The sequence below is a fragment of the Halichoeres trimaculatus genome, unplaced genomic scaffold (genome assembly GCF_033239565.1).
Source record: "Halichoeres trimaculatus isolate MK-OKI-2021-1 unplaced genomic scaffold, fHalTri1.1 fHalTri1_scaffold_15, whole genome shotgun sequence".
Classification (NCBI taxonomy): Eukaryota; Metazoa; Chordata; class Actinopteri; order Labriformes; family Labridae; genus Halichoeres; species Halichoeres trimaculatus.
Genome location: NW_027437193.1, coordinates 4,969,905 through 4,992,725, shown reverse-complemented (window position 1 = coordinate 4,992,725; position 22,821 = coordinate 4,969,905). Strand labels below are relative to the sequence as shown.

General features: G+C 40.7%; 2 protein-coding genes across 2 annotated transcripts in view; both read right to left on the bottom strand.

Annotated features, from left to right (window-relative positions):
• The window catches only part of epb41l3b (erythrocyte membrane protein band 4.1-like 3b), an 87,436-nt gene extending 78,059 nt beyond the window's left edge, over positions 1 to 9,377 (bottom strand). Inside the window, exon 1 of the mRNA XM_074689064.1 lies at positions 9,224 to 9,377. The gene's annotated coding sequence lies outside the window, so the exon portion shown is untranslated. The remainder of the gene's footprint in view (positions 1 to 9,223) is intronic.
• Positions 9,378 to 12,544: 3,167 nt separating this feature from the next.
• Positions 12,545 to 22,352, bottom strand: tmem200cb (transmembrane protein 200C, genome duplicate b). The gene is made up of 2 exons (XM_074688914.1): positions 22,090 to 22,352; positions 12,545 to 14,777 (listed from the first exon to the last, which is right to left on the bottom strand). Exon 2 carries the CDS (start codon positions 14,742 to 14,744, stop codon positions 13,188 to 13,190), a length of 1,557 nt encoding a protein of 518 aa, XP_074545015.1. The 5' UTR covers positions 14,745 to 14,777; positions 22,090 to 22,352; the 3' UTR covers positions 12,545 to 13,187.
• Positions 22,353 to 22,821: the final 469 nt, after the last annotated feature.

The following is a 22,821-nucleotide window of genomic DNA, read 5'->3' as shown; positions in this document are numbered from 1 at the left end:
TATTCTTTAAATTTTTCTTTTGCAAATTTTGAAATATTAAGATCTATGAATTTTTGCACATTTTTTTTTATTTTTTATTTTAATTTATATAACTTTGTAAATATTTAAAAAGAAAAATGGTAATGTTCGCAAATTTGAGAGACTATTATTTTTATTTTTATTTTTTTGAACATTTTTTAACTTCCAAAATTTGGGGGAATTTCTCAATTTTATTGAAGCTCGGATGTTTTTTCTAATTATTACAAATTTTTGAAATTTAAAACTATTTAAATTTTTTTTTCAAATTTCCCTTTCTGGGGGAATTTTTGCACTTTTTTTTAAAATTTTTCAATTTTTTTAAATTTACAAAACTTTGTAAATATTTTAAAAGAAACAATGGAAATGTTTGCAAATTTGGGAAATTACTATTATCATAACTTTTTGCCTATTTCCTAACTTACTAAATTTGGGGAAATTTTGCAAATATATTGAATTACATTTATATTTTTTAAATTTTTTGCAATTTTTTTAAACAATAAAAATGTTTTAAATTTTTTAAAATTTCTATTTTGGGGAATTTTTAAAAATGTTAAAATTATATGCAATTTTGGGATTATTTTCAAGGTTCATTTTTTATTTTCTTGCAAAATTAACAAAAAATAAATAACTAAGAAATCTCATTCACATTTTCATCAATCTAAAAAAACTTCCCATTTAGATAATCTTTCACTTCCTTTTAAGATTAAGAATTTTATACACTTTGTAGTCTTTATTGTGGAGGTAAAGTTGAATTTGTGGTTGAGGAATGAATTCAATCCAGGTGAGCTGAGGCAAAATGGTTCCTATAAAAGCAAAAGTTGCAGACCCCTCATCTAAAAGAAAGCTGTTTGGGCAGGAAATCACTTTGTCTTAAACTAGTTAGACATAAAAAAAATGACGATAACAAAAAATTACTACGAGCCAATCTTGTTAGCTCTTTCAGGTCAAAAGGAGGCCTCAGCATGGAGCATACCTTTCTACCAGAAGCTTTAAAATGAGTTATTTTCACTGTTTTTTGCAAACACTCTCTAAACCCTGGTACCGAGTTCATTTCTCAATACTCTCACTTTCCAAAAACCAGAAACCCTCCAAACCTCATTACAGCTATCCAATTTCCAGCGCTGCCATCACAACGAGCAGGCTGGCACTTCATCAATACATAATTATTTTGAAGCATGTCTCTAACAATACATGCTAAATCACCCATGTGATCCAATTAAAAAGGAACAAGTCAAGGCCAGCGCTCCCTGCTCTCCTCGAGGTCTGGGGGAAAAAATAACTGCTGCCGGTCTGAAAATGATCTCTGCCCCAAACACATAATCACATTTCCAATTTGATGTCAGGCTTCACGCACAGACACCACACTCTGCAGCATCCTGACGACAGCAGAAGACTCACACTCAATACATGAATCTGTCACCAAGAACCGAGACTTTATCGTTATTACTCAGCCGTGATCGCTGGTAAAATGACACCTTGAACTGGATGAACTCAAAGTGAACTGGCTTCAGGCCAGCTCGGATTCAGCCTCGACCCCAAACCAACCAAAGCTGTTGTCCCCTGCTGTTTGGCTCTGCAACACTGAAACGACTTCACTCCCAGAGGACTGCAAGTCAGCGAGCAAAGACAGAGTCTGATACCGACGTTTCTAACCTCTGCATCCTGTCAGTCAAAGTCAGGAGACAGGGAGCTCATCTTATCATGAGGAAAGATAAATGAGGTTTGTGTTTTTAACCTTTGGAAAGCCACAGGGTGATAAAAAAAGGAGGAAGTCACGTGTGCAGCATCTGAGTGGAAAAGAAAACAGTTTTTGAAGCATCCTTCTTTTAAAAAATGAGGAAAATGACAGCCAAGAGCAGCCTGAAACCCAAGCAGCTGTCTTCAAAGAGGTCAATGAAGGTCAGGGCGGCATAATTGAATTCATATTGAGCACATGAAGAACAGTTAACTTCCTGTTTCTTTCAATTCAGGATTTAAAATGAGATTCTCAGCGCCAAAATTGATATCCGAGGTTGAGTCAGACTTTCTTTGGAAACGACGAATTCTTTTACGGTACGTTGACCGTTAATGTCAAGCAGAGAGATATCAAGACTTTAATGTCCACAGTGAGCTCTTAGTGTGCAAATACACCGGTCTCAAACTTGCTTTTTACTTTCTTACACTCATGAGAATGTTGTTACTTTAGCATTTATTTGGTCTGTAATTAAAGCAAGGGACAAAACCAACTAATAACTCCTCATAAAGAAGAATTCAGAAGAGTCCCCTTAGAGTCTCTTCCCTATAAATACCCCGTCGCGGCGGCTGTGCGGTCCCAGGAGCTGCAGCTTTATAAGGCAGCCTCACACCGCTCCTCAACTGATCAGCCAACACGGCGAGATAACAGGACTCCCAACAAGCTTATCTCTCCACTCAACAAGATTGAGTCATACGCGTTATCTCTTCCAGTCCCTGAAGGCTGTGGGGATCGGAAGCAGCTCTGCATTCACGTGTCCCGTCCTGCTCGCTGCAGCCGCTTGTGAACGACTGGAAACTCGAGGGCGACACGCCTGGGATAATGTTTTACTCACATTTTAACGGTTCACAAGGACGGTGTATTGGAAGTTGAGGAACTTGAAGCATCTTGTGACGTCATATGAAAGCTGAACACTTCATCTTAAGCTCATTAGCATCACACAAATTTAAATGAATAGACTCTATTAGGAGGACAGACGGGCTAACGGGCATCCTGATCCCATCCCCACAACTCCAGGTATGACTCTTTAGCGTAAATTTACAGCTTGCTCCCTTTTAAAAATCCACTATATATTATTAAACATACAGATCACTCATAGCCTGCTATTATGACTACTTTCAAAAAAAAGAAAAGAAGAAGAAGAAAAAAAACTTTGTCATAAATTTACGACTTAGATCTTTCAATACAACCAATTAATCATCTTTAATTTTCTTGCTACTGCTGTGGCTTAAAAAAGTAGCTTTTTTGTCTTAATAAAACAGGATTAACCGCTCACACTACTTCGTACAGTGAAGTTGAACTAACAGAAGTTAATCTTTATGTCCATCTATAAATACTTATTGACATGACTGATAACATTAACTGATAACATCCTGAAATCACTACTACCTTCTTGAACAACTTTAAAGTAAAATTTAAATGTTGAATTAAGAATGTTACAGCCTAATCAGCCTTAATATTTATGAATTTATCATCGTAATTTTTACGGCATTTTCACTGTAAATTAAATATTTTTGTTTATTTAGGATTAGATAAAATTTAATCCCATGAATATACAACTTGTTTGATGGCTTTCACTTCCTTTCCCTTGCTCCCTCCTATTTTTATCTGGCTTCACTTTTTCTTTTTTAATAGATTTACTATCTTATCTTACTACTTAATTGCTGAACAAGTTTACATGTTTGTCATCTTAAATTTTTACATCTTTATCCTCTTAAATTTAAGTCATTAATCTTCTTCAATTGGGAATCTGATTTTATATATTTATAACTTTAGTCTTTTAAATTCATGTAAATTTGTGACTTTTTCAAAATGTGTTTTAATTGTGTTTTCATGAATTTACATTAATTCTAAAAAGACACACAAAAGTCAAAGTTGGACAAGGAAGGAACATTTGGGGTGCTGGTGGAACTGACCAAGCACCACTTGAACATGAACGAAATCCTTCCAGAAAAAAAAAAAACAGACTTAAAAAAAAAACAACAAGATACAGAGATATGTTAGGTACAATACAATACAAAAGTACTATAATCATTAGAATAATAACAGTAATATTCAATGAATAAGAAACTGAGGAGTAAAATAAAATGTCACAAAAGAAAACAAAAAATGTTACTTTTTTAAAAACAAATTTCCACTTTTAACTGGTGTTTTTGTAAACTCACCACTTAATTCTTGTAAATTTATGGCTTTCCTTGAAAGTTTATGGCTTCACTCTTTGGACAATAATTCTCATACATTCACAGTTTATTTTTCATGAACTATAATTCTGTTTTTTTCTCAGAGGACGTTAACACAACAACGGTTTTAGGGTGAAACCCAAAAGTTTTGTAGTGTTTCAGCCTTGCGTTTACACGGAAACAGCGTTTCAGCCGACCTAAAACGCTAACTTTTCAAAACAGTCTCCAGAGTGGGATTTTTCTGAAACACTGATGACACCGATTTCGTGAAACAGTAAGCCGGTGTTTTCAGCGGAAATGCTGACGCCACTTTTAGCTTCCCGCAAGCAGCTCCTGGACAAGACAGTTATAGCACCACCTACAGGCCTGGCATGCTTACTACAGCGTTTTCAGTCCCTCTGCGTTTTTGTGTAAACATAGATTTTTTTTTTACTGTTTTTTAGCACTTTTGGATGAAATGTTGTCATGTAAACGGGCCTCAGTGTGACCTTAATCCTCCACCGTAGATCAACTGTTTGAGTATTTATCACCTGAAGTGGCTCTAAAATGTCTTCCCTGCTTTGTTTATCATACATGATAATATCATAACTGATTATTCTAAGAGTTTGGACTTTGGGTTTGATATTACCACACCTCTTAGCATGTTACCTTTCTTCTTTACTTTTGTTACTGTTGAAGAAGTGAGGAACAGGATTCAGATGTTGACAAATCATTAAGGCTCCAGGAAAATAGAAATCGCTGCCTTCATCACCCAGGATGTATCCTCCGCCTTCAAACTCCACAGAGCGGCGTCAGAAATGACTTCATCCCAACCTTTGCACGTTATCACTAAATCACGATAATGCCGGAGATTTGCAGACTATTTCTGTCGACCTTTAGCCTCTGCTTCTCACACATGGCCGAGCTGTATCCTTCAATTAGTTCATCGCAGCACAGTGAGTCATGGCATCAAAGAGCATCAGGTGAAACAATGTGCTCTTTCCCGGTACAATGCAGACATCATTCATCATGGACTGAACCCACACTAATATTGATTTACATTCCTGGGATGAATGGCCAGAGATAGTCGTTATCACAGACAACACTGCATCAAAACAACAGAAGAGCTGCTTTTTCCTGTGCCTTCGACGTCTGCAGGAGAACAGAGCATCGTCCATAAACGACAGAAAGATTGATCTGATTATGTAATCGCTTCTCTACTTCAGAGGTGCATCAAAGACAGAGAGGAAGAGATAAGATTCACACTCATTGGCTCATTTTGTGCAGAAGCTTTTTACTCAGTATCTTCATTTTTTTTTTTACCAAAGTCAGACTCTGGGAATCCCCTGCTGTTCGCCCATAATTACATGCTTCCAGTGCTCCGGTCGCCTGGCTTGGAAAAACCAGGGAAGAAACATGGCCACACACAAATTTAAATACACTTTTCCCTGTAACATCTGCTGTCACATGATTTACAGCGTGTTTACTATCTGATCTCTACCCGCCACTTTCAACAGATGGTTTTAGACGCAGAGATGTAGCATTATGGATCTCAAATTCCAGCTGCGTGTGCTTTAAAATAAAAGCATTTTGGAAACTTTTTAGGAATTTTCCCAGCTAGCTTTGTGCTCAGAGGAACAGAAATATGTATAAAAACAAACCTGTCTTCTAAAAAAGATAATTTCAGGTGAGCTTTCTTGATTTTGCCCTGTGAACTTTTCACCATAGACTCCACAATATACAAATTCAACATCCATGATGTCACCAATTTGTTTCTGATTCTGAGTTTTTGAAGCCCAACAGGACTCAATCTAGCTTTTTTCATGTTAGATTGAGGCAAAAGGGGCGGGGCTTAAGCATCAAAGCACCTGCCAGTCTGTCGACTTCACCATGCCCTTATTTGGGCAACAGATAACGAGTTATGAAAATTTCAACCCCTGATAAAAAAGATGAGTCAAAAACCAATCTGTCTTTTGAACAAATCTGTAATCATATTTATTTGTGTGTGTGTGTGTGTGTGTGTGTGTGTGTGTGTGTGTGTGTGTGTGTGTGTGTGTGTGTGTGTGTGTGTGTGTGTGGGGGGGGGGGGGGGGGGTTATTAGTGTGTATATGGCTCTCTGTGTTTCTACAGCCAGCCTCTAGTGGATATTTGGAGTACTGCAGTTTTCAACACTTCCACACTGGCTTCATTTTTTAAAACTGGAAGTTGCTGCTCAATTAGCCTCCTTATATATCTTTAAATTCAAGCCTGTTAACTTTAAACAGCACTGACCAAGAGTGCAGCGCCCCCTTGAGGTCTCTGCTATGCCTGCGAAATATGAGACTAGTTATTGTGAACATGACCTGAAAATGTGATCTTGAAAATTGATTAAAAAATTAGAGGTTTGTAGAGAAAAATAAATGCTGAAGTCATCAGCCTTCATCAGGCAAGGCTAAGCTAGAGAAAATGATGCCACATACTTCTGTGCATTAAAGAGAATCTACTGGTATTTAACTCAATGTGAATTAAACCTACCTCAGAATCCATGTAGTTTAAAGCAAAGTGATTTTTTTTTACCCATTTTAATTTCTTACTTTACTTACTTGTCCACTTGAACTTATATTATAACAGAAGATGCATTCTAATTTACTGGCAGACAATCATGTTTCTGCAGCAACTTCCTTTAAACCAAGATACAGACATTTTTTAGCTGTCCTACTTTCAACTTCACCATCTTGGACTTCTCTTGCCATATCTCTTTCTGCCAGATGTTTTCTTGAAAAAAAAAACAAAAACAACAACAACTCTACAGATCCACTACAAACTACGTTCCAGTCACCAAACAGCAGAGGGGAAGTAAGCAGCTGGCTGGAGAATGTAGCATTTAGCAACCAAAGAGAAAATGTCTCAATGAGAATTACCAGTGGAAACCAACTACAGAGCAAAAAGTGACTTTTAAAAAACATGTATTTATGTGGTGGACATAACTATGCTTAAAAAAAAAACACAATATTAGAAGGGGAAAACATGCTTATGTGAGCAGGCTAAAGAACTGAAGCCATATATCTGGGCTCTCATGTCTGTTGTTTTTCTGTTGTTTTTACTTAAAGCTCTGGTTTTCTTGCTTTTTTAGCTCCTGTGAGGAACTCTGAGAATCATCTCAATCATTCCTTGTTAGTAAACACAAATTCAAACTGGTCTCCTCCTCCTTGGCTCAGGGCCAACTATAGCCCACACCCACTCCCTTCGACTGTGGCTACATGAACACATTCACTAGCCCAGCAGCCACCTGTTTTGGAGTTTGTAGCAATTTGGTTGTGTCTTTCTTCCTCTTTGCTACGTCCAATATCGTAGCTGCTCCAATTAGCTTCCACTTGTGATTATCAACACGCAAAGTGCACTGAGCGCTCGTTGATTGGCTGATGTAACCATGCCTTCTCATTTCCAAAAAATGTCCTGATACAACCAAAACAGTGCGCTACTTTTTTTTTTTTATTATTAAATTGTGTATATATTTTCATTCTAATCTGTACAAAGTTCTTTATTTAATATTGTTATTATTATTATTTTTCTCTACTACTTAAGCTCCATTTTTTTTTCAATTTTTTGTAATATTTAGTGTTTCTCATAGGGTCTTACTATTCACAACAGTTGTACTGAGAGAGTGCAGTTTAAACCAGAGTCAAATTCATTGTATTCTTGAAAATACTTGGCGAATAAAGGTGATTCTGATTCTGATTCTTAATCTGAAAACATCAACATACAGGCTGAGGGGAAGGGCTTGAGGCAGACACAGATGCTGACACACGTGTAAAGAAACCTGTAGGAGATGCAGGATTATTCCTGTAAAATCTGACATTTTATTCTCTCAGTAAAATCCTATAGTCTCTACCTTTAACCTGTGTTCTAGCCCATGCTTTATCACAACAAAGACAGATCTTGTGCCTCAATTCTAAAGCGACCATTAGAGATTGTGAACAGGTAAATAAATAAAAGTGAGACTAGAAAGTCCTCTCAGGGTCTTTAAGCAGATGAAAACTCCTAACTGAAGCTTTAAATTCACTGAAGTAGCATCAGTCTAACTGCACATGATAACAGCATGTGAGGAAAATAACATCCCTCCCTGCTTAAATGAGCTGACGGCAGATTCATGTCCCATACAGGGCTCCTCGTAATGACGTTATCTAACACATGGTGACAGCAAAAGCACCAAGTCAGCAACAGCTCCTGGTGAATACTTCACAGAGAAACGTGCAGGACTGAACACGTAACAACAGGCCAGAGAACATGACAGGTCCTCTGGACTTTACCCAGCCTTATCTCCCTGGTCGTGTACGTTCACCTTCATCATCCAACCTCGTAAACCTGTGGAAGCTACTGGACCATAAGACCCAGCATGGAGCACCATAAAAACCAACAGTCCATCTAATGTCTGGGACACTAAACTTTAAATCAGACTTTAACACAGCCGTATGGACTGAAGCAGTGAAGTGTGTCTGTGTCGTGTGTGAGCTCATGAAAGAAAGCATTAAAACAGAAGCTTCTCCCTCATTGATTCATGCTCCTTTCTATTTTGGGGAGGATCTGAACGGAAACACATGTGGTGAGGACTTCCCATTTCCGATCCGTCTGCCTGTGCCCAGTGCTCTTTTGATCAGGTGTGTGTGTGTGCAGATCTCTCTGCGCGTGTGTGTGTGTGTGTGGGTGAAGGAGAAGTAGCAGTGCTTGTTCAGCACTTATGAGAAGAGATGAGTTGGGGAAAAATGCTGATATAGGCCTCGCAGATAGACACGTCACCTTGACAGCACGTTCAGAGGTCGACAGATCAAATGTCAGCGAGATGTTTGAATAGCTGAGATTTTTGTTGAGTTATTTTAACACCAGGAGGAATATTTGTCACGTTTTAAACAGCTGCTACACCAAAATAAAAGTCTCTTTCAACTCATCTATCTACCTGTGAATCCTATCTTCATACACTGGATGAGTTTTTTAATTCCTGAGTGTCATGCTGCCTTTATTTTGTATGAATGAACACATGTACTCACCATTTCACAGTCCAAGCCAGCAGCAGCAGCAGCAGCAGGTCACAGCCAGGCAGTGTGTTGGGAACCACAGACACATGGAAAATGAAACATAAAACACTCACTCAGTCATTTCACAATGTGAGGAATCCAGGAAACACTCTCCCCACATGTAAACAAGCCCTAACAGTGTGTGGACGCTGCGTTAATCATGCAAAACGCTCCTAATCCACTGTGAAGCGACTGCACTCACATGTAAAGAAGTTCTGTAGCGCAGAAAACAACACAGAGAACAACACAGGAAAGACTTTACCTGACCCTTCTGAGAGGAAACAAAGTCCCTGACCACAAGCTGACACCGGGGAGTGAAACCGGAGAGCAGGGATCCCGACACGGGGCTCGTCCGGGTGGAAAGGACCAGACACCTGTATGCGCCTGCTTTGGCAAACACTCCCAGAGACGGACCCGGCTAACCCCGCCCCTCGTGGATCAAAAAACGGCCCCCATAGTACTCCTAACCGGGCACGCCCCGCCGTGACGAGTCCAGGAATGTACCTTCAGCGCCTCCTGGTGGCGGTTTGGAGAAAGAGATGATAATCTGGGTGTCACATGACCACTAGATGGCCTTGTTAGGCTGAGCAGCGCATGAGGAGCTCCATGACGAGTCTGCTGAGGTGACTCTTGGATGAACCTGTAGGTAATGTTGACAACTCACACTTTACCAAAACACTTTACAGAAGCAGAAAGACGTTAACCCTGTTTTAATACCCCTGCGTTCATGTTACATAAATAAAAAACGTAAAATCATCAGGAAAAATGCACCAAGTCCTCCTCAGGTAGGACGACAGCCTTCGACAAGATGCATATTTAAGCTAGTAGCTGCTAAAATTGAGCCATTTTTGTTATCGTTGTTGTTATTTACGGAAGCCCCAACAGCTCAAGATTAACAACTTTGCCCTTTCCAATTTCTCAAGAAAACAAGTTAAATTTCAATTATTTTCTCATGATCCTGATTTATTATTGTCAAAACACAAATTTAGATCTTGTTTCCTTGTGATAATAAGATCATCTATCTCGTAATACTGAGCAACCAACGCCTGTTCCTTGGATAACTTTCTGACCATCCAAAAAAAAAAAAAAAGAAAGAAATCCAAAAAGCAGGTTTATATCTCTATCATTAGCCAGAACATTTGCTGTGTTTCTTTGTGCTTTTGCACAAAGGCTTGGCGATCTAAGGTTTATTGTTAACATCAGCCAGAGGACGGTGTGCCAAGCTGCCTTCCTGCCTATTTCTGTGATTCTATGTGTTTGGCTTATTTATGAAAAGCACAAAAAAAAACACACAAAACAAAAAAAAAAAAAAAAAAAAGAAAAAAAAAAAAAAGAAAGAAAGAAAAAGAAAAAAAAACAGTTAAAATCCTGAGAAACAACTGAAATTAATTCATTATCTATCACCAAATATCTTAAGAAAACATTATAAATGTAAATTTTGTTATTATTAAATTGGTCTGTTATCAGGTTGCCTTGTTTGAAACTGTACAAGTTGATCCGAGCAGTGCATGCTTTGATTTAAAAAAAAAAAAAAAAAAGTTTGGACCAGAACCCAAATTTTAAATGCATTAGAGATACAATATTCTGCTTTAATTCCCCCTGCGTACTGAGCATAGAGCTTTCATTTCCTCATTATGAGTGATTCACCATCTGTTTTCTGAAGCCTCACAACTGTAAGCTGATACATATCGTGACGGCAAACCACTTTGAGTTAATACTGGAAGCCCTATGTCCATGTCAATAAGGCCCCTGTATGTTCAGACTTTGCATTATATAAAACTATTTCATTCCATTTATTATGATAAAGTTACAGTAAAGTGGTTTTAAAAGCAATTAGATTATGAAATGACATGTTACTTGTTAGATACAGTGAAACTAGGACCCTCAGGCAGATCCGACCAGTCGAATATCTGTGGGTTTTGTTTAACTGTACTGCAAAAACTGAAATTTCATCAAGTGTTTTTGTCTTATTTTTAGTAGAAAATATCTTTTTAGACTTAATATGAGCCACATTCACCTGACCAGTCCAGAAAAATGTTATTTATTTTTTATTAAATGTTATATAAAGACGAAAATGAGGTCTGATATTATTCTAGTTTTGAGCAAATTTTTCTTATTCCATTTGCAGATTTTCTTTTTTTTTAACTTGCTACAAGCAAACCTCATTTTTGTCTTTAAATAACTTAAAAACAAGACATTTCTCATGACAGGTTGGGTGAGTGTGGCTGATATCGAGTTTATTAAGACACTCTTTACTAAAAATAGGAAAAAAACACTTGATAAGAATTCAGTTTTTTGTTTTGTGAACATGCAAAACAATGGCTGTGTGAGTGACAGGAGATGCATATTTGCCTCTTTTTAGGTCTGAAATCAGTTCAAGATTTCAAGACAGAGTGTAAACACAAGAGCAATTTATCACTAGGATATTTTTTTGCGCAGAGGAATGAGCCTTTATCTTACAATGTATTATGTCACTGAAATGAATCACACTCTAAATTATGTTTATTTAAGTGTGCAAACAAAACCAAAGCACTTTGAATAGTTTCTCACTAAGCTAAATTTGGCTAGCTTAGGCTACTTGTATGTTGCTAAGGGGCTGTTTACACAACAACAGTTTTAGGGTGAAAATCAAACATTTTGTTGCACTTCTTGTTTCCATGGAAACAGCGTTTAAGCTGATTTAAGACGCAAACTTTTTAATATGGCCTCCAGAGTGTAATTTTTCTTAAACGCTGCTGACACCATTGTCATGTAAACAGTAAGCCGTCACTGTGTTGCTAGTGACGTCGCATGAGCTTTCACCAATACACCAGATGATCGGCCCGACTCTACTTCTGTGGAAATCTAAGCTTCTGGACAAGACAGTTATGGCGCCACCTACAGGCCTGGCATGCTTACTACAGGGTTTTCAGTCCTTCGGTCTTTCCATGTAAACAGTTTTTTCTTACTGCACTTTAGCGTTTTTGGATGAAACATGTAAAGCAGGCCTAAGGCTTTGTACATTCTTAAGAAACTCAACAACTCTTACAGCTGATGTCTCTTGATGAGAAATGGGGTTATGGCGCAGAAAAAGCAAAAATTGGTGCATAAAATGGTTGAGAATGCAAGAAAAGAAATATTTGGGCCTAAAATATTGTTTGAGGTCAAAATAGTCTTACACATGAAATCCAGATCCCGATCCTGCTATGAAAACATCCTGACATGTCTTCCCCATATATCGCCCCCTAGTGGAGAACATTTCATAACATAACACTGCAGAAATCTGACGACTCATCATCTAGTATCAAGAGACACCCCAAAGGACAGGTTGTAATGACAGCACAAGAACTCTAGCACATAAAGTAGACTGTAAATGAAATAAATGTTTCCCCATCTTTAAAAACAAGACGTCTGAGTCTCAAAAAGACGTGATACTGTTGTTTAGAGACAACAGGTCTCAGTTTAGTCATCACACCTCGTGTTGCATCAATACCTCTGTCATCTCTCCCAGTTATTCCAGGCGCTGCCACTCAGAGGTTTCACACTTGTTACTCATAGTCTCACAGTTTGGAGCAAACAAACGATTCTGCATTCACTTTAATACCACATCACACAAGAACACCTATCAGATCTGATAGAAGGTGTTACAGGCAAGTTTATTCAACCGTAAATGCTTCATATAAACAAGTGTGCACAGAGGGAAGACCTTATCCTAAGGTCCCGTTCCTAAACCAAACGTCTACCTGAGATTCATTTCATTTCACCTTTTTTTTTCTTCTTCTTCACGTGATATTCACATAACAATGTAGAGAAACAAAACTAGACTATTTATTTTCTGTGGCATGTGTCGATGCTACAGTACAACATGTCAGACAGCAGGTCTCTGTGACTGGTTTGGCAATTCTACAAGCTACAAGGTTTGCCGTACTCTTATACAAAAGAAAAGTCTCATCTTATCAGATTTTCTTTTCATACAAATCTCTTCTAAATCTTCGCACAAGTCTTTAGTATTGCTCTTGCTACATTGAAAAAATAGAAAAATTACATCTGAAGATTGAGCTGTGGTTGTGGTATTTATAAAGAGCTTGGCTCTTGAGTGTTCATGGCTATGTTTCAATAGTCCTTATCTGCTTCCTCGCCCTGTTCCCTCGTCTCTGTAGTGGCCGGCTCCTCATCAGCAGTCAGAGAGGAAGGCAGGAGCTGAAGACATCAAAGAGTTTCAGAGGCTCATCAGGTAAAATATGAGTCTAGGACTCTGCAGAGGTGCTCGGTGTCACCGTATCGCCCTCTCCCTGAGCTGCTTCCTCTCCTGCTGCTGCGTCTGTTGCTACTTCCTGCTCTGCAGCCACTAAAGAAGTGTCTGTGTCTGGGGCTTCGAAGGACTCGCCCCCCAGGTCAGTCAGTTTGATGTAGCCCTTACTGTTGGAGCGCTCCCCCAGACGAGGGCAGCTGAAGCGCCTGCCTTTGTCTCCTTGACGACACACAGTCACAGACAGGCTGCAGCGCCGCGCAGACCTGGGCTGATCCGTGAGGGAGTTGAGCGACAGCCGTGACCCCATCGCCCTGGCAACAGGTGATGGAGGAAACAGCTGGGTCCACTGTGGTTGAGCCGGCGGCTCCCCCTGCTGGTCAGCTGTGGTTATATCCTCGTGGCTCTGATGAGGTGGAGGGGAATCAGCCACCGAGGCGTCCTTCTCATTTGCATCTGTCTCGTCTTTCTGGCTGCAGCTGCTGGCTCGTCCTTCCTCAATGATCGTTACAGCGGCAGCAGCAGCAGTCGCCTCGATGACGACCTCCTCCTCTGAGTGTCCCTCTGCCTCAGCCCTCTCTGACTCCCCCACCTCACAGTTATTCAGTTTGATCACAGGGAGGGTGAAAGCATTCACAGAGGAGGTGACGATGGAGGTGGTCTCCCACTGTCGAGGCTGGGGGGCCTGCTCGCTGCTATTGCTGTAGTCTTTGTAGATGCTGTAGACCGTATCAGTAAAAGTCTGGACATCTCTAGACCAGCTGCGAGGCCTGCTGGCCAGCGAAGGACGCCTGAATACCTCTTCCCCTCCTAACTCACCGGGGAAACCGAGTGCAGTCGAAGGCCAAGAGCTGCGCGTAAGCATCCCACTCGCAGGGAAAGATCCGGACGGGCCTTCAGCATTCCTCGCCTGGGTGTAGTTCACCATCCCGTTTAGTGGCGAGTACTCCTTTGAGCGAATGTTGTGCAGATCTATAACCGTGGAGTAGATATCCCTCAGGTTTATGATTTTGGTTTTCTTGTCTCGGTTCTCGTGGAGGACTGCATTGGCACAAATAAACAGAAAAATCCCGATCCCCATCACAAGCGGTCCAAAGACTTTCAGATTATCCGAGTACAGGTAGGTATCCAGGAAATCACACAGGAAGCCGCAGTTGCGGGAGGGCGTGCTGCTGTTGGAATGGCTCTGGTTGACTACATCTGCCTGGCCCGAGGGAGGAGGCTTGCTGCTTGTGGAGTTCGAGGGTGGGCTTTTGGAGAAGCTGAGCCTGTTGACGTGGTATGCTCCGGTCCTGCGGCGCTCCTGGTACTGCTGCTGGCTCTGGCTGGGCCAGTATCCAAGCACAGCCATGGAAATCCCCACGATGAGAACTACAACTCCCACAGCAGCCACCAAACCAGCCGGGGAGCACAGGTTGAGCTTCCCCTTCACCACCACCACGTCGTTCTTCTTCTTTTTCTTGGATTTCCGCTTCCTTTTGTTTTCCGCTCGGTTCTTTGAGCGGAGGGAGTCCTGGCGCCTGTTCATGCGCAGCAGACCACCGGTGGCAATCATGGTGGCGAGTGGATGGCAGGCTTGTCAATCAATCTGAGGGGACAGAAAACAGAAATTAGAGATGAATAAATCAACCAAACAATGCTAAATGTGATATACTGAAAAGTTAAAACACATTTTCTGTTTCACCAGTTCGTTTTCATAAGTGACTCCTTTCACTTTATCTTCTGAACACAACTGCCTTGAGTTGAAAACGGGACTGTGGATGGTCTTTTTCTCAAGCTTATATGCTTTTCAGTGCAGTCAAAGGAAACAAATTGAGGCATGTTGTACCATTTTAAAGGATGTTGAATTGAAAAGTATCAGTAATGTAAACTTTTAATTGGATACTGCACAACTAAGAGAATAAGCTTCATCGGTATAATTGATAAAATCAGATTCGGGGGGGCTCCTTAAGTGAAACTGTGCTCCTGCATTCAGGAGAGTTGAGCATTGGCAAGAGCCTCAAGATACAATAATATCGCAATATATCACAATATTGTGATAAATTGCGATATTCTACACAGTTTACTATTTGACTGTAAACAGCTTTTCTATTTATTGTGTTTGGAATAATGACAGACTACTGTGACATTAAACTAATGTTGCAAAGAATTGATTGGGTGAAAGACATGGTCAGTTGGTGAAACAGATAAATGTCAACCAATGTTACTCATAAAAAATCTAATATTGCACAAAACATGACTATGACAGTTATTTTATCAGTCTACACTGTAAAAAAATAAACTTCAAATGATTTAAAACCAACTGACCCAAGAGTAGAGAGAAAAAAATGATGTTTACAGCATCAAAACCCACATCATCAAGTTTAGGAAAAAATATTTTGAATATACTTTGAGATTATATTCATTAGACAGTTTATGCGCAACATACAGCAGATAGCTCTTTGGCGCCTTCTACTTTGTTGGAGGTGCAGAAGACATATTATACTTCCAAATCACCTAAAATATGTTATTTTAACAAAGACATTGATATTAAGAGTTAAACTGTGGATATTTTATCACATAGCATTCAGCAATGTGCAGTTTCTGTGCAGATGTGTAGCTCCATCCGGTATCCTCTGTTATTGCTGCCCCACTTCCTCATCAACTTAGAAGCCTTTTTTATCAAACCAGCACAACACAAAGTTTAAGAACCTACAAAATTTACCACCATTTCCTTTAAATGCATGATTCTGACGGATAAAGGGTTTAAAAGTTGAGTCACTTCAGCGGTCAGCTTTGCTTTGCATTGACCAGGGTGCTGTGCATTGAAGCAGCCCCATGCTTATTTTGAGTGTAGAGTAATGTAACATCCTGCTTTCTTTGTTTAAACTGTTGAGTTGGTTTCACAGGTTTGATAGTTCATTTTTTAAAACTGCTCATTGAATTTTGTTGGAGGTTAAACGATACTGTTGCAGTTATTTTAGTTGTTGTTAGCTATGGCCACGCTATTTTAAATGAATAAAGCACCTGCAAATAACTTGAAGCACTTTGTTGCACTAAGGTTTTCCCTTCTGTCTCAGATCTTGCTTGTTTCGTACGTCACTTTGGATAAAGACATCTGCTAAATGAAATTAAACGGTTGTGGAATTTCAATAAAAAAAGAATTAAAAAAAAACTGAAATGTATTTTGTACACCAAAGTTTTACAGTATATATCACACGCAAACAGTTAAGACTGCCATGGAGCTCCACAAAGTTCATTTCACGGAGATTATACATGTAATCCAGATTGAAATACAAACAAGGCTGGATTACCAGCAAAGCTGGCAACTAACTCCACAAAGGCCTTTAGCTCGCTGTGTCATTACTTTACTGTATCATGAATGATTCCCCATCTGTTTGTCAAATTACAACGCTTTGTCATGAAACAAACGGTAAAAACACGGCAAATGTCCATTTACATCTTACAGCGTAATAGTTCTGTTAATATATCATGTTCTTAACACACACCGGCTGTGTGTTCAGTCCAACAAGCCGTATGACTGACAGCCGGCGTCTCAAGACCAAGAAGTTCTCACTCAATCCATAGGTTTCTCTTCATTCATGTTGGGCTGTAAAACCTCAGACCTGTTGACTCCTGGTCTGGATCCACTTATTATGTCAATATGTCGTCGAAGCCAAGCTAAATACGAACTGATTTTGACATGGTTTGTTTTATTTTGGTGTTTTTAGGTTGTTTCCGGTCACGACTTCCTGTCCAGCTCGATCTTCTCTGCACTGAATTTATGCGTCACAGCAAATACAATGGGATATTACCAGCAACATGACGGACCAGCTATACAGACAGACTGCAAAGGAACTGATCCAATGTAAGTTGGTTGTGCACTCAGTGTATCCCACAATGCATTTTGAAAAGTAGTGTATTAGCGATGCTTGCTATATGAGCAATATATACCATCATGCATTGAGGTTCAAACAGAGGGAATGACTGATAACATGATTACTGATAACATGAAACAACATTAAAAACTGTCAGAGAATGACACTTATCTCTCTGTTGAACTTTTGGATGAGCACGTCTCACAACTTCAAGCAGAGAAACAAACAGCACAGACGTTAGCCACTGAATCGTCAATGACAGGTGATGCATTCACTGGACCTGGTAATTCTCAAATACAGCATAAGTTGCTGCGCAAATATACGGTTTATTTATTTGAAAAATAACGTGTAGTGAATGTTTCTATTATATTTGGTTGTTGTGGAAAATACGCTAATTATGATGTTAGTTAGCGAGAGTGATTACGTCTGTCAGCCGTTGGTGAGTGAGTAAGTAGTGTCTGAAATGTTGTTTTGTGATTTCATGAAAATACTCCTTTCACAGTTTTGATAATTCTTCTGTGTTTCGTCGCTGTCATCTCCTTATTTCTCTCCTCTATTTATTGAGAATTTTACGATGTGTAAAACAGCGCACTCCTAAATGTTATGTGGCGAATGAGTGGTGAAAATATGGTTTTGCACACTGTTGTCTGCAAGGAGGCCAAGCCAAGTTGGCGTCCCTTGGTGAAAAATAAAAAAAGAGTGATTAATCAATCAGATAAGGCTGCAGTCATGACACTGCTTGCCTGTAATTGGCTAGGACTGTGTCAAGGGGAGCCAACCCATCTTTGGCCTCAAACCAATCAAATCACAGCATCGTCATCATCAAGCCACTGAATGAAATCAGGGAGATTAGCTCATTAGCAGTGTGCGTGAAGCGGACAGTTGTGCGTTTGTGTGGGCGGTTGAGTAAATTAATAAGATGTTTAAGCTAAGTCAAGAGGACAATGTATGTGTTTGAATGAGTGACCGAGGGTGGGAGAGTGAAAGGGCACGTGTTGGTGTTCAAAGTATCGGTTACATAACAAGCGTGTGTAAGTAAAATTAGCTCTTTCTGGGTGTTCTTAAAGGTCCCATATTATGCAAAAATAACTTTATTAAATCTTTTCGTGAAATTTGTGGGTCTTTGGCTTTCTTTCCCGCCCACAAAATGTGATATTTAACGACAGAACCTGTACTTAGTAGTGCTTGTGAATGTAAAATCCTGACCTAAAACGAGATGTTTGGAATTTCTGGGATTTGCTGACGTCAGCGATTCCCTTTTTTGACTAATCATGAGCAAGTCTGACCTGATTGGTCCACCGGAGCAGATACCCACCCACCCACTCCCCTCCCCGCTTGCCAAAGTTGAAGCGCTGCTCTTTTTTTGGCTGTGAACAGCCACATAGTTCCATGGACAAACTTCCCATCTCAGAAGAAGACAAGACTAAGTGGCTAGAGTTCATTTATGAGGGAAATGTACCAGCTACACTCAGTAAAACTGTGCATGTGTGTGCTAGTCACTTCACGGCCGACTGCTTTTCCAACTTTGGACAGTACAACAGAGGGCTAGCGAATAGACTGGACATGAATCCAGGCGCATTACCAACCATCCTCCAACAAACCTGGGACCCTGGAAATGTGAGTATTTTAAATGCTGTGTGCTGTGGAGCAGATGTAAGAGCTTTTCCCCAGTGTCCCCCCTGTCTCTGTGTTAGCTTCAGGATGCTAACTTTAGCTCCGGTTAGCCTGTTGTTTTAGTCTGTAATGTTACGATAAACGAGCTTCACTGTTTTCTAAACATTGTGCACTCGGAGCTCGTGGCGCCGCTCTCAGTGACGTGGAAGAGCGGGGCGGTATCAGCGGTGGCTCATTTACATATGAAGGCCACGCCCACTAAATCAGAGCGTTCTGAACAGAGGGGCTATGAGAGCCTGGAAACAATGCTGCTGTGCTTGATTTATTGGCTTTTTGGACCGAAACATGTTACTACCATTTCATGAAGACATCAATGATCCAGATTAAACTGCAGAAAAGGAGCAGAACATGGGACCTTTAACAGGTCGTTCCATTACATGAAATAGCGATATACAAGCTGCAACATAGTCTTTTATGTACCCCACTCCTAAAAAACATACAGATAAGACGCTTTTGTCTCTTTCTCACTTGGCTTCCTTAAAAAAAAATCCCCAAGCCACACCACCAGTGATTTCAGACACAACTTTTGACTTGAATGGAAACCTATCTGATCCGTTGCCGTGACAGAATGGAGACGCACTGGAGACGCATCTGGTGTATTTCAGCCATAAGAAATATAAACTTAAAATATTAAGATTAAATATAGACTTAAAATATTATTTGCATTTCAAAATAGTTTTAGTAATAAAATTCAGATCCTGATCCTGTCATGAAATAAAAACTGGCCCATTTGGCCCCATATCACCCCCTGATGGAGAACATTTTTCTTGGTCAGAAGCAGAGTATGCTGATGTTTACGCAACACGTAACCTTGTAGAAAAGCAGCCAATTGACAGACACTTCTTGACTAAATTTTTGAGTGGTTGACAAAATGTCAGTAAGAGCTGCTGGCCCTTTGTCATTTTCACAAACTCAAATGTGTCTTTCTTTAGAAAAAAGTTTGTTTCTTTAATCTCAAAGCTTTTCTTGTTGTTTTTTAGCAGGTGGGTTCATTTAGAAAGAACTAACTGCACACAAAGTCTGGTGGTGTCATAGCATCCCTCTTCCAGGAAGAGATCCAGACTGGCCTTGAGCCGTCCTCCCCTCAGTGTGGCTCATCAAACTCCTCACAAGACAATTTGTGCATCTTTGTCCTTAAGCTCCGCGCTTCTCCTGCCAGTTTGAAGTGGGAGGAACTCATTTGGAGAAAAATAATGTCACATATTTCTGAGCTCCAGTCAGGATTAGCAAAACCAAAAATGGTATGACAGTTGGTGGGCTGTTGTCGATCAAATCCAACACCCACATGCTCCTCATGATAGTTTTAATGCTTGGAGATTTTCTTATTCACTTATTCCTCATCTGAGGAGAAACACGAGCTCCAGGAGAAGGTTTCTCCAACAAAACGTGTCGTGCCGCTCTGCTCATCCTACAGGTAGAGTATCGGCAGATTCAGTGTTAGTCATCAGATAGTCCAGTAAGCCAACGGATAACATCTTTCTGCTGCTGTTGAATCTATAAATACAATGATGCAAGCTAAAGAGAGACAGATAGTGGAGCTGACAGCGGGGAAAAGGGAGGAGTGATATTTATCTACACTCAGCTGTGCCGGTGTGATACCAGCATGAAAACGTAATGTGTCCAGACAGGAGGCCAGCAGGCATGTTCACTCCACCTCGCTTTCTTGTCTTTACTCTTTCTCCTTCACCGACGCAGCTGCTTCAGAACGACAGCATCCCTCACACACACATAAACACACACACTCACACTCACTGCAAATATGAGCCATTAGCCACAAACCATTATGTCTCTGCAACTTAATTTGTTTGCACTGCTTTTTCCTGATCTGTGCAGCACAATAGTGGAAGTTGTCTAAAGGGCCGTGAAGCCAGAAACACTTATCATGATTACACGGATCTGCTGATGAGTCTGAGCCATGTGGGGGGAGAATAATCGCAGAATAAGGCTGATTACTTAGACTCAAGCGTTCCCACCTTGATTGTGCTGCCAGCCAGGTATTTAATTTGACTAATCACGTCTAATTGTGTTTGACTTAGGGCTCAGGTTCATGAATAACTTATTACACAAATTCCTTCCAGAGCTGCAGTTAATGTGAGGCTCCCAATGGCTGCTCAGGGTGCTGCTCTCACAGTCCAAATACTGATGATGCAGGCGATTCTTCCATGATCAGGGTTATTACACGCAGTTCCCACGGAAAGTGGAACACGGAGCTCTGCACCTGAGCTTCAGCAAACACCACGCTGCTGTTTATAGTCAGTTTATCACATCCAATGAGCACTCCAGTGCCTCCTGGGTGAAGCGGGAGTCAACCTGCACTCGAGCTGATAACGCGTGGGCGGACCCCTATACCTCTATATCAGGAGTGGGTGCGGACAGGTCGGGTGGTTCTGTCTGCGGTGCTGAACAGGAAGCTGCCAACTACTCAGGGTGAAGAGGGAGGGAGGGAGAAAGGATCGAGGCCGGCTTCTTCTTCTTCTTCTTCTTCTCTCTCTCTCTCTTTTTTTTTTTACGCACAGTCCTCACCGACCTGCGGGGGCGCAGATTTTCGCGCAATGTTGCATGAGTAATCGACTGTTGACATTACGGCGCATCTGTTTCCCTTCTGTTGGAAAAGCCCGTGGAGCAAATATGAGCTGTTGTGGAGTTTGGAGGTGCCCTGAAAATGTCCAGAGCCACGGCGACGCATCTCGCTCCAACACAAAGAGAACACGGATTTTTTTTTTTTAAGGCTTAAAAGGTGCAGGGAGATGACAAACATGCACACCTCTACCACGGCCTGACGAAGCCCATGCTTTCATAACTAACACAACAACTCCACACTGTGTGCTGAGCCTTGTGCTGTCTTCAAACGCACTAAGCCTGGATCAGATTTTCTCATTTACTTACGAGAAAATGACAATTTAGAGCAAGATCGCAAACTTTCACGCGGATTAACCTTTAAAATCCTGCAATTTTCTCATCAAACATCCCCTTCTTACTCAATTTACCCTTCATGTTTAAAAGATAGCACATCAAATAACCTATGCCACACTTTGGATTGAAAGAAATTCATCCTTTGAACCACACGATAAAAAGTGAGCGTTCAGGAGTGCGCATTGCTCCAAGCACACCGCCTTCCTCACATCAAAACTCTTCTCCGTCCTTTCATTCTGCTTCAAAAACAGCCTCATCTCAACTAAAAATCTTTAGTTATACAATAAAAATACTTCCCAAACCTCGCTTTACCTCGATACAGCCGCGGAGGAGTCAATATGGACTCTGCAAAAACACAAAAGACGCTCGGATATTCCGCTGGAGGCGAAGACGCAGGAAGGGGAGAAACGCTGATAGGAATGAGAAATAAAAACCACAAAGAAGCTCATCTCTTACCAGAAATTGCGGCTTGACGATCAAGCATCTTCAAAAAGGCGCACTCCTCGTTTAGCTGTACATGTCGTGGTGCGCCACTTTGGTGCCAAGGCTGGAAGAGTGGTTTCCAGTTGAACGCAGATTCACAATAGACCGGCAGGGGCGGGCCCGAGTGCGTTTCTATTGGTGCTGATTATTGGGCAACGTGAAAAACGAGGGCTGCTCAGGACATTTATCATCCTTTAGGTTGTACTCCAAACGTTTCCAGATGTGGCTCCACTCCTGATTCCTTGATACACCCGGACACAGTAATGACTAACCTCCTTGATTTTTCTTGTAAACAATTGTAAGTTGATTTTTTTTTCTGCAGAGCTCTGTGGTTTCTGCTTTATTATCTGGGGATTATGCCAGGAATAGGAAGAAGCATGCAGAGAGGAGGTCTTATTGGTGCATATTTCCTCTTCCACAGAAAGTGAAAAACACTGAGCATGAGATCAGAAAGAGACATCACTTCATCACCCTCTACACCCCGTGCCTTCCTCCCCTCTCTGCATTTCTCCCCTGGGTTAGATTGCTATAATTGCCTGTATGCTGCGTCCTCGTGTTTTACAAAATGAAATATGACAGAGTCCAGATGTGTTGCACTGATGTGAGACTGGAGACACAGGCAGCGGCAGCAGCAGCAGCAGCAGCTCTGTACCGGGCAGGGGAGGGGAGCATGAATAACAAAGCTCAGCGCTGATTCTCCAGAGA

Excerpts from the sequence above, each read along its gene's own strand:
- tmem200cb (XM_074688914.1), bottom strand. The coding sequence starts at position 14,744 with ATGATTGCCACCGGTGGTCTGCTGCGCATGAACAGGCGCCAGGACTCC.